At 41.0% G+C, this 15,043-nt stretch overlaps 1 protein-coding gene across 13 annotated transcripts in view; it reads left to right on the top strand.

The window, feature by feature from the left end:
• GANC (glucosidase alpha, neutral C) overlaps positions 1 to 15,043 on the top strand; it is a 70,836-nt gene extending 55,793 nt beyond the window's left edge. For 7 of the 13 annotated variants that reach the window (XM_034661098.1, XM_019801914.2, XM_019801910.2 and 4 more), the window contains 7 exons: positions 1,240 to 1,316; positions 5,433 to 5,507; positions 7,661 to 7,774; positions 8,995 to 9,107; positions 12,532 to 12,635; positions 12,724 to 12,824; positions 13,228 to 15,043. In XM_034661098.1, coding sequence (XP_034516989.1) covers positions 1,240 to 1,316; positions 5,433 to 5,507; positions 7,661 to 7,774; positions 8,995 to 9,107; positions 12,532 to 12,635; positions 12,724 to 12,824; positions 13,228 to 13,302 — 659 coding nt within the window. In that variant the 3' untranslated portion in view covers positions 13,303 to 15,043. Of the gene's footprint in view, positions 1 to 1,239; positions 1,317 to 5,432; positions 5,508 to 6,657; positions 6,674 to 7,660; positions 7,775 to 8,994; positions 9,108 to 12,531; positions 12,636 to 12,723; positions 12,825 to 13,227 lie in introns of those variants that run through there. The other 6 variants (XM_019801908.2, XM_019801900.2, XM_034661096.1 and 3 more) reach the window with 6 other exon arrangements.

Raw genomic sequence — 15,043 nt, 5'->3', positions numbered from 1 at the left:
ATGCAAAATAGGGTTACTGTTGGTGGTGGTGGTGGCCTCTTCTTTAACAAGGGTTGACCACCAAATCCAGGATATGGAAGTTTATCATAAAACCAAGCTCAACAGAAAGTTGCCCAAAAGGTGCATCCTGTTTCTAAAGAACAGAAATCCTAAAATGTAAAAAGCCTAATGCCACCTCTCCACTCATTCTTAGGTCTCAGTTTAAATAGCTGCTCCCTTGGAAAACATTTCCCTGACCAGAATTGCTTCTTTTTTTTTTTTTTTTTAAAGATTTGATTTATTTATTTGGCAGGGAGAGAGAGAAAGAGCACAAGCAGGGGGAGTGGCAGGCAGAGGGAAAGGGAGAAGCAGATGCCCCGCCAAGCAGGGAGCCTGGTGTAGAACTTGATCCCAGGACCCTGGGATCATGACCTGAGCCAAAGGCAGACATCTAACTGACTGAGCCACCCAGGCACCCCCAGAATTTCTTCTAATAGCTAATTACACCTAACTATAGTCAAAGTCAGTCCCTCTTATTACATAACTTTCATTCCATTTTGTGCTTTTGCCTTTTTGGTATTTGTCCTAACTCTAATTAAATTGTAATATCTGTCTTTACTGACTGCAAACCCCTTGAGGACAGGGACCTGTCTGTCTTATTTGTCCAGAGCCTAGCATAATACCTGGCACTCAGCAGGAACTCAGTAAATATTTGTACAATTAAAGAGTGAATTCATAAATGGATGAAATTTATATACATGTGGTGCCACAGTCAAAACAAAATTAATAATCCAGATTGCCTCTAAGAGAATTATAGCCTTCCTATTGATAACTTCCCCTGGATATACTCCTGTCCATGCTGATCACAGTTCTGGGTAACAGTTGTAGGCTCACCGTTTTCAAAATCACTCACAGCTGACAATGATGCACCTAGAGAAATGAGATGGCTCTTTCAGACTCCCGGCACACTAGCAGCTGTGTGCAAATGAGACTGATAGACTGTGTCAGGGTCCCTCCCTATTATCCTAATATGCCGTAAGTGGATGAATGACAAGTAATAATACAGTCACTGTTTTGAGCAGCGGTCCTCTTTCTAACAATGTGTCTCTCTGATGAATCATTGGTTCAACTAACCAAGGTCTCTACTTTAACCAAGTTCATGGTTGAGTGGTCTCTAAAACCACAAAAGCACTGAAAGGAGAAGGATGTTTTCAGACCTCCTAGAATGGTATTCAACTTTATTTCTTCTCTGTTTTTCAGGAAGTGCTTTATTGGTTCATCCAGTCACAGAACCAAAAGCCAGCACAGTTGATGTGTTTCTGCCAGGATCAAATGAGGTGAGAATAAATGACGAACAGCTACGTAACTTGCATGTCTCCCTTCATTCTGATGATTCGCCCCTGTTAGGAAATAGAATTCTGCATCATGCAGTTGTGAAGACAGCCCAAATGCCTATAGCAACTGAAGATTCTTGTAGGTCATGACCTCAGAGGTCAAGAAACTTAATGGAAGAGCAGGGAGAAAGATGAATAGGTGGTAACACCAAGGAGGGTCAGCATGGTTCTTTACCTTCGCACTTGGACTTGTCTAAGTGACTCCTTATAAACACACTGAGCCTTTGAGTAGGAAGAAATCTTTAGTCTGCGAAGAGGTATCAGTCTCTGGGTGGAAGCATAAGCAAAAAGAGACTTTGCTCTTTGGTTCTGGCTCTATCTAAATCCTCAGTTTTTGGTACAAAACCTGGTCTCCAGACACTCACCAAAGTAGGTAAAATGTAACAGTGGTGACTTCCCTTTATGCTCCTCTAGGCTCCCAGCTCTTTTGTTGGTTATTGTCATTGATTACTGTCACGATATAAGATATCATCCTGCACGGCTACAGCCCATGGCGCTGTACCCAGGCAGGACCCAGGAAAGAGGTATTATTAGCCCCTGGGCTGCTGAGCAGAGGGCCGTGGAGAATAACAGCAACAGCCTCCAGAGACACACCAAGGATATATGCAAAGGGCCAGAAGAAGAGGCAGGGCAGAAACCTGGGCACCAGACCAGGGAGAGAGGGTATGGCATGGAGAACACAGAGGAGACAGACCCTGGAGAGAGTCCTTGAGCACTGGAGCATAACCACAGGCTTCTGCAGGCAGGGGGAGGAGGCGTGAAGGTTACCAAACTGATGTGAGGCCCCCATGTCAAGATATTCCGAGGCTGACTCTGGAAAACAGTCTGGAGGTTCCTCAAAAAGTTAAAAATAGAACTACCCTATGATCCACCAATTGCACTATTAGGTATTTATCCAAAGGATACAAACGTAGTGATTTGAAGGGGTAATGCACCCCAAAGGTTGTAGTAGCAATGTCCACAATAGCCAAACTATGGGAAGAGCCCAGATGTCCACTGACACATGAATGGATAAAGAAGATGTGGTCCATATATACAATGGAATATTACTCAGCCATCAAAAAAGAATGAAATCTTGCCATTTGCAACAACATGGTTGGAACTAGAGGGTATTATGCTAAGCAAAATAAGTCAGAGAAAGACAAATAGCATATGATTTCACTCATATGTGGAATGTAAGAAATAAAACAGAAGAACATATGGGATGGGAAAAAAGGGGGGGAAGAGGGAAGCAAACCATGAGAGAGGTTTAATTATAGAGAACAAACTAAGGGGTCATGGAGTGAAGTGGGTGGGGATGGGCTAGATGGGTGATGCACTTTAAGGAGGGCACTCGTGATGAGCCCTTGGTGTTGTATATAAGTGATGAATCACTAAATCCTACTCCTGAAACCAATATTACACTATGTTAACTAACTAGAGTTTAAATTAAAAAAAAAATGATATTCCTGGACTGTCTAGGCAGGTGGTGAGGTCGCTGAGCCAGGCCATGCTCGCTGCTTAGTACCATCAAGTGCTGGCTTGGTGATACCCTGAAACATCAGTGCGAGTGTTCTCTGTCCATCCAGCTTTACGTGTTTGCTTGTACAAGCAACAAGCAAACCTGGGCTGCTGTCACAAATTACCACAAACCTGGTGGCTTAAAACAGCACAAATGTATTCTCTGCCAGTTCTGGAGGATTGAAGCCCAAAATCAAGGTGTCAGCAGGCTTGGTTCCTTCTGGAAGTCACATCACTCCAATCTATACCTCCGTCTTCACACACCTCTCCTCTGTGCATCTGTGTCACCGCTTCTGTTTCTCTTATGAGAACACTTGTGATGACATTTAGGTCCCACCTGCATAACCCCAGATAGTTTCCTAATCTCAAAATGCTTAATTTAATCAAATTTGTTACCATAGAAAGTAATATTCACTCCTTCACAGTATTAGGAAGTGCATATAACTTTTTGAGGGGCCACCATTCACCCCACTACACTTGTCCTTATTGATATGACAATACCCAGAATGTTCATCAATTGTGTTCTTTCCTCTTGGTTTCTCTAGTAATTTGTAGTTATGAAGATGGGCTCTTTATAAAGGTTCCCTTGCCAAGTAAAAACCTGAGAAAAAGATTAAATACAACAACAGCTAAATAAATTATCCTGCCAAGCATTTCACTGAGAGTTTCTCAAGTCAGTTTTAACAAAACAGTAGGCTCCCATTAAGAGGATCTAGCTCCCCTTCTGACGTAGCCACATATTAATTTTTAATTACTGAAAACATTTTATTAATATCCTATCATCATTGCAAGCACTGCAGTGACTGTATAACATATTCCTTCAACACTGTTTCCCAGAGTGTTCTGTGATTGTTTCTCTCACTACATCTTCAAAATCCTAGGTAGATGAGCCAAGCCATTTCTTGCCAGATTTTTACCAGTTAGCTAGTCCCACATCATACTGTGTAAGGGGGCTACCTACAGTCCCCCATTGTCACTCTTCCCCATATTTCTAGATGACCCATTCCCTCTACTTGAAGTCTTTGCTCAAATAGCTTTTTCTCAGTGAGGGCTTCTCTGACTGCCTGGTTAAGATTACAGACCCCTCCCACTGCCCCGGTACTGTCCAACCCCCCTTCATCCTTCATGTTTCCCACAGAACCTGACACCTTTAACACTCTAGAGATTTACTGATATGTTTTGTTGATGATCCTTCCCTCCCATTTGAATGTTAGCTTCTTAAGGGCAGTGATTTTCCACTGTTATGCTCACTCTCTATCCCCAGCATCTAGACGGGTACCTCACAGGTACTAGGCCTTCAGTAAGTACTTGCTGAGGAGCTTGGTGACTAAGCACTAGGTCTGATCTACATAGTACTTGATACCAGTTTTACCCTTCCACGGCTGGCGACCTTTGTATATAGCGCCAGAGTATACACCCTATATATACACCTCTTATTCTAATTATTTCTGGAAATGGTAGACAGATAATCCCAAAATCTTATTTAAGTCAGTTTTTTGGGTTTTTTTTGTTTTTTGTTTACCTTTCACTCCCACTACTCTATCTAAAGCTACTAGAATTTGTCAAAGAAAGACATTATAAGAAAAGAAAGCTAAGACAATATCCCCCATAAACACAGACATAGTAGAAATCCTTGACAAAACATTAGCAAACTCGATCCAGCCAAGGGTAATACATGGAGACAAGGTGGGGTTGATCCTGTTGAATTAGTTCACTGGAGCTGACGATAGGCCACGGCCCCCTTACCTTCATCGCAGGACAGGGCAGCTCTAGAAAGGATGTGGTAACCCCTCGCAAGGAGGTGACCTTGTGAAACAGACTGCAGCTGTCGGAAATCATATTGGGCTAAAAGAGAGAAAAAGAGGTTTTTGTTTCCATGCTGCTGCTGCTGCTGGTGTCTTAAGGATTTATCCTATCAAATTACTTTGTAGGACCTTCTTGGTACTTCAGCAACTAAACTGCCTTGACAAGGATCCCAGATAAAAATCCGAACCTCGTCCCTGAATTGTCCTTTGCTAAAACATTATACTATAGTAGCGATCCAAGTTTCCATTTGTCTTTCTCCTGGATCTGTTTCCTTCTCTGACACTTTCCTTTTCTCCTTCCTCATTTGTAATTTATTTGCTCACAATATGCTTTTCTTCTTTGTTATTGCTTTTTCTTTCTTCCATCATCTTTTTTACTCTAAATGCATTAAGTTTATAAGACAACCAGACAATAAAATCCATGAGGGCAGAAACTATGTCTTTCTGTTCACTCACGCATGCCTAGCAGTGCTGGGCATGTGGTAGGTTGTTGGGAAATAACTTTTGGATGGACGGATGGACAAATGAATGGCCTTTTAGTGAACTTAATCCATCACAGTACTAAGTTAGTCCTTTGGGTTCTTCTTAAAAACATATGTTTCTTACTAACTTCTACTCAAGATTTTTTTTTAATTATACTTATTTTAGCCTTCCAGTTATTTGAAATCCAGATAAATGAATGTTTTAGTGAATAATGAAATTGTGAGCAGAGTTGCTCATACACTCTTTTTCATTAGGGTCTGTTCCTTTCCAGGTCTGGTATGACTCTAAAACATTTGCTCTTTGGGAAGGAGCACGAACTGTGAAGTTCCCTGTAGCCTTAGACACCGTAAGTTATTTTCAGGCTGTTATTTTTACCTGTTGCACTGTATCAGTCTGCTTGGTCTACCATCATAAAATACCACAGGTGGGGTGGCTTAACCAACAGAAGTTTATTTTCTCACGGTTCTGAAGCCTAGGTGTCCCAGAATAAGGTGCCAGCAATTCAGTTCCTAGTGAGGACTCTATTCCTGACATGTAGGCAGCCACCTTCTTGCTGTGTCCTCACACGGCAGAGGGAGTGAGCTGTCTTATATCTCTTCTTATAGACACTAATCCTATCAGATGAAGGCCCCACTTTCTGACCTCGTTTAACCTTAATTACCTCTTTCAATGCCCTATCTCCAAATACAGTCACATTGTTGGTTAGGGCTTCAACATATGAAATTTGGAGGGGACACAAACATTCAGTCCATAACATGTCCCTACATAGAAGGACCCAAGGACATTAGTGTTCTGCATAACACATACAGAGAGAAACACAAAATAGATCAGGGGTTGCATAGGGCCAGGACAGGGAGAGGGTTTGGGAGCAGTGGTGAATTACTGCTAATGGGTACAGAGTTTCTTTTCGGGATGATGAAAATGGTTTAAAATTGATTGTGGTGACGGGTGCATGACTCTCAATTTACTAAAAATCATTTAATTGTACACCTTAAATGGGTGAGTTGTATGGCATGTGAATTACACCAATAAAATCTTGAAAACATGAGAAAAAAGTATCAACATATAGCCTGATTTCACAGTATGAAACATCAGGGACAAACAACTCTTCCCCATGTATTTACATTTGTATGTCTAAGAAAAATAATAACACTGAAAACAGAGTAAAAATGGTGGTCACTACACACACCATACAGAATGTCCTGCAGGACCAAGTCACAAAACATGAGTTTTCAGTTGTAACCCTGGCCCTCTAGGCCCAAGGGAAGGCTGTCAGTTACGATGTTAGAGTCACGGGGCCCCATCCAGACTGAGCTTGTGAAGGGAAGTTTGCTCTTGCTGCTAAATCACAACCACTACTGCAGGCCCTAATCGTGTTAAGATTAATAAAGACATATTGACGTTATTTTTTATCAGTAGTATGAACTCCATAATAAAACGATTTCAGATGCCAACTTTCAGATCTAAAAGAGACCTTAACCATTCATCTGCTCCAGTCCCTCGTGCTTACAGGTAAAGAAACTGAGTTCAGAGACGTTAAATCACTTGTCCAGGGTTGTGGCCAGATCGTGGCAGCACTGAGATAAGACCCCAGGTCAGCTGCACTCCCACTTCAGAGCCCATTCTGTACTAACTTACTACCTCGGTCTTTGGGAAAAAAAGAAAAGAGAAGCGATTGGTCGATGAGGGGGAGATAAATGCGCTTTACTTGTTGCTGCCAACCGTGAGTCAGACAGAGGGCGGACATCTTAGCTGCTCCACCCTCACTCCCAACTTCACTTATATTCTTGTGCTTTTTCCCCTCTTGCACTTTACTCAGAGCGAAGTACAAACCCCATATGATCCAAAGGGCTTCCTTGCAGAGGGTTGTACGGTCCTTGCTGGGAATGCCATTCCAGAAGAACCATAGGAATGGGCCATGCCTGTAACACTGTGGTTAGAGTCACTTCAGGTGTCTTTGGTGCCCTCTACAACAGAAGTTTCACAGATTTACTCTGAGAATTGAGTCCGTCATCCTGGTGATGCAGGGAAGCAGGGAGCAGGAAGAGTATAGACTGTAGTAAGGACAGAGTCATCTCTCTGAAACCAAGAAACCATAACATCTTATATGCACACGTACATACATGTGGGCCTACTTATGCAAGCACAAAAACTCACTCCTTAGCAGGGCCCTAGAAATAAACACGTGTATTATGTTGACAAGAAAATTAAAAATACAAAAGAGGAACTACTGATAGGATAGGCAGAGTAGATAACAAATTGATGAAGGGTGAGAAGTTTCCCTGATAATTAAAAAATGGACCATTTTTTAGTCTTTGAACTCTTTTCCTTTTAATGCCATGGCTTCCATATTTTCCATCTCTGTGCTCACAAATTTCTTTTGCCTTTGAGTCTATACTTGTAAAGAATGGGAGTCTTGTACAATGAAATACTTTTAGATTCTACATTGAATTTGCTTTCTATGAATGCTCCTTCCCTGAGAGTGTTGTTGTGTTATAGATACCAGTATTTCAGCGAGGTGGAAGTATAGTACCAATAAAGACGACTCTAGGAAAATCCACAGGCTGCATGACTGATTCCCCATATGGACTCAGGGTGGCCCTAAGCACGAAGGTATTTGGAAACTGTTACCTTTACACATCTCATTCGTTACTACTTTATCTCTTTACAGGAATGGTGGCCTTTTGAATATGTGACACTGTAAAAATGATAGGCCCCAGTAATGGGATGGGTGCTTCTGATCTTCTAGAAGTCAAAGTTTGGAATCATTTCTGAATCATTGTCCAGCTTGTCTGCCTTTCCTGGAAAGGAAACTCTGAGAACTAGAAATGATAGAAATTTCCTCCTGGGCACCATGACCCTTGCTGCTATGCAGCTTGGCATTGATTACCCCTAGACTAAATGCGCATTGGGCCTAGTCAGCCTGCCACATGGATTAGCCCTAAAACTTGGTGTTCTGTAAAAGGGTGCCTGGATCTATGCAACATTTCAGGAACACCAACCCCACACAATGACTTCCGTTCTTGTTAGATGGCTCAAACAACTGAAATCTTCCGGGGTAAAGCTTAGAAAGATCCAGAATTTGTTATGTCCTTTTTAGAAGATCTTTTGAGCCAAATGAAACCCATAGCAGACTCCTTTCCTATCCATTTGCCCATCTATAGTACCAACACAAACTCTTACTCTCCTACAGGACTCAACACAAATTTATAGTCTGATGCAAATAGAAAATAATTAAACTTTCTTTTCCATCTGTTTCACTTAGACATTCTTCTTGGGCCAAATTATGAGCCTCAGACCACGGAATAAATACAAGAGACTCAAGGTCCCTAGCACATCAAGCAATGTCAATGAACAGTAAACGGCCACATGGAGTGCTGTGACTTTGACATGCCAAAGAGGTCCTCCTACTGAAAGGAAGTAGGAACTAGATGCCATCCTCTAAATGATGGCTTCTAAAGATAGCTGATCTCATCCATTATATATAAATTTTGTTAGCTTTAGTTTCATTCTGTGAACTTTCTTGACCCGTCAGCACATTCTAGGGTAGTATTTTCAAAGAACCCACCTATGCCACTCACCATATTTTGTAGTTTAAATTTTTTTCAGTAAGATCTAACTCTTTGAGCTCCTCTTATATGACTTCCTTATTCATATTTTTTCACTAATGGGTATTGAATGTATATATTTATAGGACTACATTGTACAGCTTGAATATTAAGTTTTTGTTTAATAAAATTTTTCAAAAATTTTTTAGTCCCCTTAGTGGATGACATTCTTTTCCTAGTAAGCTATTATATAAGCACATTCTCTATCTGTGATTCACTCTCCAGGATTCTGCCATGGGTGAATTCTATCTCGACGACGGCCATTCATTCCAGTACCTCCACCAGAAGCAGTTCTTGCACAGGAAGTTTTCATTCTTGTCGGGTGTTTTGATCAACAGGTAATGGCAGCTAAAAAGCTGTGTGCCTTCTTAAATATGCAATCCTCAAAAACACAGCGAATATTTTAAGGTACTATTCAAAGGAATTGATGATGAATCATAGGCCATTTGTGGAGTATTTTTTTTCAGCTTCACAAAGGTGTAATTTGGCAAGTAAAATTGTAATATATTTAAAGTGTACAACACAGTGATTTGCTGTATGTATATACTATAAAAGGATTCCCCTATCAAGTTAGTTAACTTACCCATCACCTCACATATTTACCTTTTGTGTGTGTGTGTGTGTGTGTGTGTGTGTGTGTGTGTGAAAACACTTAAGCTCTACTCTGTCGGCAAATTTCAGTTATATAATATAGTACTGTCAACTGTGATTCTCAGACCATATTCATCTTATAACAGAAAGTTGGTATCCTTTTCCCAGCCTCTCCCTATTTTCATTTACAAATACAATTTTATTTCTTCCTTTCCAATTTAAATGTCTTTTATTTCTTTTTCTTGCCTAATTGCTCTAGCTAAGATATCCAGTACTATGTTAAACAAAAATGGTGAGAAGTGGGCATACTTTTCTTATTTCTGATCTTGTTTCAGCTTTTCCCCATTGAGTATGTTACCTGTGGGCTTGTCATATACAGCTTTTATTAAGTTGAGGTTCTTTCTTTCTTTCTTGAGAGAGAGAGAGCACGAGCATTGGGGTGGGAAGGGGCAGAGGGAGAGGGAGAATCTTCGGTGGGCTCCACACTCAGCATAAAGCCCAGTGTGGGGCTCGATCTCACGATTCTGAGATCATGACCTGAGCCGAAATCAAGAGTTGGACATTTAACCCATTGAGCCATCCAGGCGCCCTTAGGTACATTCTCTCCATACCCAATTTTTTGAGAGTTTTTATCATGAAAGGATGTTGAATTTTGTCAAATGCTTTTCCTGTACCTACTGAAATAATCATTATTTTTATCCTTTTTTGTCAATGTAATGTATCACATTTGTTGGTTTGCCTATGTTGAAGCATCTCTGTATCCCAGAAATAAATCCCACTTGATCATGGTGTGTGATCCTTTGTTGAGGAATTCTACATCTGTGTTCATCAAGGATATTGGCCTGTAATTTTTTTTTTCTTGTACTGTCCTTGCTAGCTTTAGTATCAGGGTAATGCTGCCCTCATAAAATGAATTTGGAAGTGTTCGGTTTTTTGGAAGAATTAGAAAAGGATTGATATTCTTTAAATGTTGATAGAATTCAGCAGTAAAGCCATCTGGTCCTGGACTTCTCTTTGTTGGCAGTTTTTTGTTTACAGATTCAGTATCCTTACTACTAATTGGTCTGTTGAGATTTTCTGTTTCTTCATGAGTCAGTGTTGGTAGGTTGTATGTTCTAGGAATTTATCCATTTCTTCTAGTTTATCCAGTTTATTGGTGTGTAATTATTCATAGTAGTTTCCTATGATCCTTAGTATTTCTGAGATAACAAATATAACATCTCTTTCATTTCTGATTTTATTTAAATTCCAGTATAGTTAACATACAGTGATATGTTTGATTTTATTTGAGTCTTCTTTTTTTGTTGGTGAATCTAGCTGCAGATTTGTCTATTTTGTTTGTTTGTTTGTTTTAAACTAGCTCTTAGTTTCATTGACCTTCCCTGTTGATCTTTTTAGCCTCTGTTCCATTTATTTTCACTCTGATCTTTGTTACTTCCTTCCTCCAACTTTGGGCTTAATTTGTTCTTCATTTTATAGTTACTTGAGGTGTAAAAGTAGATTGTTTATTTGAGATTTTTCTTTTTCTTAATGTAGGCATTTATTGCTATGAACTCCCCTCTTAGAATTGCTGTCCCTGCTTCCCATAAGTTTTGGTATATTGTGTTTCCATTTTAATCAGCCTAAGATATTTTATTTCTCTTTTGATTTTTTGTTTGACCCATATGTTATTTAGGGGCATGTTATTTAATCTCCATATATTTGTGAATTTTCCAATTTTCTTCTTGTAATTGGTATCTACTCTCCTACCATTATGGTCATAAAAGATGCTTGATATAATTTCAGTCTTTTTAAATTTGTTAAGACTTGTTTTTAGTCTAACATATGATCTGTCCTGGAGAATGTTCCATGTGTGCTTGAGAACAATACGTATTTTTCCGCTGTTGATGGAATGTTCTATATATCTATTAAGTTTATCTGGTCTAACATGTAGTTGAAGTTCACATTTTCCTTATTGATTTTCTGTCTGGATGATCTATCCATTGTTGAAGGTGGAATATTGAAGTTCCCTGCTATTCCTGTACTGCCATCTATTACAACCTTCAGATCTACTAATATTTGCTTTATATAGGTGCTCTGATATTGGGTGCATAAATATTTACAAATGTTATATAACCTCTTAATGAATTGACCCATTGTATGACAATCTTTGCTATTATTACAGTTTCTGGCATAAACTCTGTTTTGTCTGATATAAATATTAGCTACCCCTGCTTTTTTTTGGTCTCCATTTGCATGGAATATCATTGTCCATCCCTTCGCTTTCAGTCTGTATGTGTCCTTAGAGCTGAAGTGGATCTCTCGCAGGCAGCATATAGTTGGGTCTTGACTTTTTAACCATTCAGCAACTCTGTCTCTGTTGATTGGAGAATTTAGTTCAAATACACTCAAGTAATTATTGATAGGTGGTTTGGGGGCCCATACCTCAGGTGGGGCCTTAAAACTGGGGCAATAGGAGTGGTCCAAACCTTTCAGTCTTCAGGGAGAAGCTGGGAGTTCTCCTCCCAACCATATGGCACTGTCCTGGGGGTGGAGGTTATAATCAGCGTGTTTCAGCCTTTCCCACCTGATTTGAGGTGGCTGTTTCCTTAGTCACCTGATGGATAAGAGTCACTCAGCTAGTTTCTATACAGCTGAAAGGGATTTGCTCCACATGTAGCTTTACATTCAGTTCATCCACAGGAGGAAGGAAATTCAGGGGCCTCTTATGTTGCCATCTTGGTCTGGAGTTTCCCTGAAGTATTTTTCAATCACTCTACGAACCTTCCTTCCTTACTGTCTCCATCTTCCTGTTCTTCACTCTCTAAAAAATAAAGAAGAATTCAAGTTCTGATTAATCCCATTTATCCACCCATTTCAGCAATTCATTAAGTATCTGATTTCTTAAAAACTGATTGCAGTGTCCAAGTCACATTTGAGACTTCAGTGTCCTTAGGTGATTTCTCTCCACATGGCTTGTTAAAGGGAGACTGGTTTGGCTACTGGTGAGGCAGTCCACGGCACAGGGAATCATGTTTCCATCTCTTCATCCTAGTAAACATGACAACCATATGGGTCATGCCTCCTTAGGGAAAGCTGGGAGGGGAACTCCGAAGGCTAGGATGTTGACCTAATAACCAGTCCAAACCTCTATTCCCCTCGTTTTCCTAACCACATGTTTATCAATTCCAGTTGTGCTGACAAAAGAGGTCATTATCCCAGCAAGTGTGTGGTGGAGCAGATCTTTGTCCTAGGCCTCAAGAAGCAGCCATCTTCTGTGACCACCCGTTCATCTGGTGAGGAAACAAGTCATTTGTTTTTGTAAACATGAAAGTATCTGCAGGAAAGAAATGATTAGTCCTTAAACTGATGTAGCACACTTAGACAAGTGGACCCTGCACTTTCTGATGGAGGTCAGATATACTGGTATCCAGAGGGAGCAAGGCCATCCTGCTGCTTCTCATCAGCTGGGCTTTCTGCAAACTGTAAGCTGTTGATATTTTTCTAAGGGAAATTATTTGGGGCTTGAAATAATATTATAGCTTCTCTCAATGTATTTTTAACTGTAGATATCTGTAGCCCCAGAGAATCCTACCCATGTTTATGGAGTTTCTTGAAGGGCTATATCCTTCCTTCCCTACTGAATTTCTTGGATAAATCACTTTGTTCCTTACAATTTCTTTTCAACAATCTTGCACTCAAAATGATGGAGTGTTTAATGTTTAAAAACATTCATGGACATCCATGGGTAAAAGTGCTATTAAATTAGAGTCTCCTAGGTGGGGCATTAGGTTTTATGAACAAGTCAGAAGTATTTTAGATTCAAAGGAAAGATTTTTCTCTCCTAGATATTCATCAAACTTTTCCTGTTATTGTCTTGAAATTTAGATGGTAAAGATGAGCCTGTGGCTTTTACATATTGTGCCCAAATGTCCACCCTGCATCTGGAGAAGCTCTCACTGAACATCGGGGCTGACTGGGAGGTTCACATCCGATGATGGTGCCGTGCACTGGGGCGAGCACAGGAAGCAGCCTGCACCTTCCAGCCTTGGCCTTGGCCTGTTCTGAGATCTGTGCTGCATGCTAATTGATACATGCTAATTGACTTCTCTGGCTGAAAATTATCCTTAATTGATCACCAGTTTACTAATGAGAATAGATTTCAGGTTTCGCATTTTTAGAGGTACTAGTCATAGTCTTTGTGTCAAATACTACTTCTCCTAGATGCAAGTAGCCATGAGACATTTATAGAGTTCATTAATCTTCCACTGCTTCTTCGACCGTGGCGCTGTGGTAAATGCCGGGGCCCAATGAGTAGCTTCTCTTTGAGCACAGCTGGATGGGTTGTTTTTTTGTTTGTTTGTTTGTTTGTAAGGAAACTCTACCCCCAACGGGGGGATTGAACCCACAACCTTAAGATCAAGAGTCGCAGGCTGTACCAACTGAACCAGCCAGGCGCCCCTGGATGGGTCAGTTATATGTGAGATGTGGGCCAGCCCCACCTTGTGTGGCCCATTTGTGGAAGCTTGCCTCAGGCCTCATGGCAGAGTCAGGCTGGCTACAGCTACTGAGTTACTCAAGGCCTGCCTCCAAGTGGACAGCAGCCTCTGGTAACCACCCCCCCCCCCCCCCCCAGTTATCTTTCACCTGCTTAGACGTGAGCAAAACAACCTTTTTCTGCTTGCAACAGAGTTTCTCTCCCCTAAAGATTGACTCGGAAGCACAAAGGATTCTTTTCCCTGTCAGGCTTTTTGGGCTTCAAAGTTCCTAATTAATCTTCTTAAAATCCTTATCTTAATTGCTTTTATTAAATACTGTTTACTAGCCACAGAATATTTGTAACATGAGTAAGCTATAGCTTATAATTAATTATAAAATGAATACCCATGTCCCCACTACTGAACTTCAGAAATAGAACACAGGGCTGGGATGAGGGTGAAGTGAGGTACTTGCCTTGATCAAAAAATTCAAGGGGGTACGAAAAAATGCAATCATCAAAATAAATGACATTTTAATACAGTATTTTTAAAAATCAAAATCCATGCAAAAAATAATGAACAAAATATCAGAATTTTAAATAAAGACAGGATCGGTATTACTGAGGTTTCCTGTTCCCTCAGCTCCAGGACGGCTTGGCGTGGGCTGGAACGTTTGGACACACCGGCCCCTCAGGGTGCTTGCCGCTCTGGAGCCGCCAGTGACTCCCTGCTGCCTGCCAGCCCATCTGCGGGCCGCCTCCTGTCCTCAGCGCTCCCAAACCAATGCACATGTTCACGTGTCCTTCACTGAGCAGCTTGCCAACTGCCGTCTCTGTGCCTTGTGTTCCCTGGGCCGAGATACCCACCACCTTCCCCCCACCTCTGCAAACCTTACCATCCCTCAGGCCCGACTCAAATGCCACTGTTCCATGAAGCCTTTCTAACCACCCGAACACGCCCGTGGCCCTGTCCCCGTGAGCAGTGATTTTGCCCATCTCCGAAATGTTGCTCCACTTACAATGCGTGTTCGACTTCGCATTCTCAGGGATGGCCCCTTAATGTCTCAGTCTTGTCTGTCTGTTCCCCTGTGACACTGTGTGTTCCTTCAGAGCATGTTGTATTTGCCTTCTGTCGCTCAGAGCAGCATTACACTTGGCTTTCAGTAACTATTGGCTACAAGTGGTTAACTGATGGATTTGATTGAGTAAAAAATGAAATTGAATGTA

The sequence above is a fragment of the Ailuropoda melanoleuca genome, chromosome 5 (genome assembly GCF_002007445.2).
Source record: "Ailuropoda melanoleuca isolate Jingjing chromosome 5, ASM200744v2, whole genome shotgun sequence".
Lineage (NCBI taxonomy): Eukaryota > Metazoa > Chordata > Mammalia > Carnivora > Ursidae > Ailuropoda > Ailuropoda melanoleuca.
The sequence above is the reverse complement of the archived record's forward strand: the minus strand, read 5'-3'. Positions and strand labels throughout refer to the sequence as shown.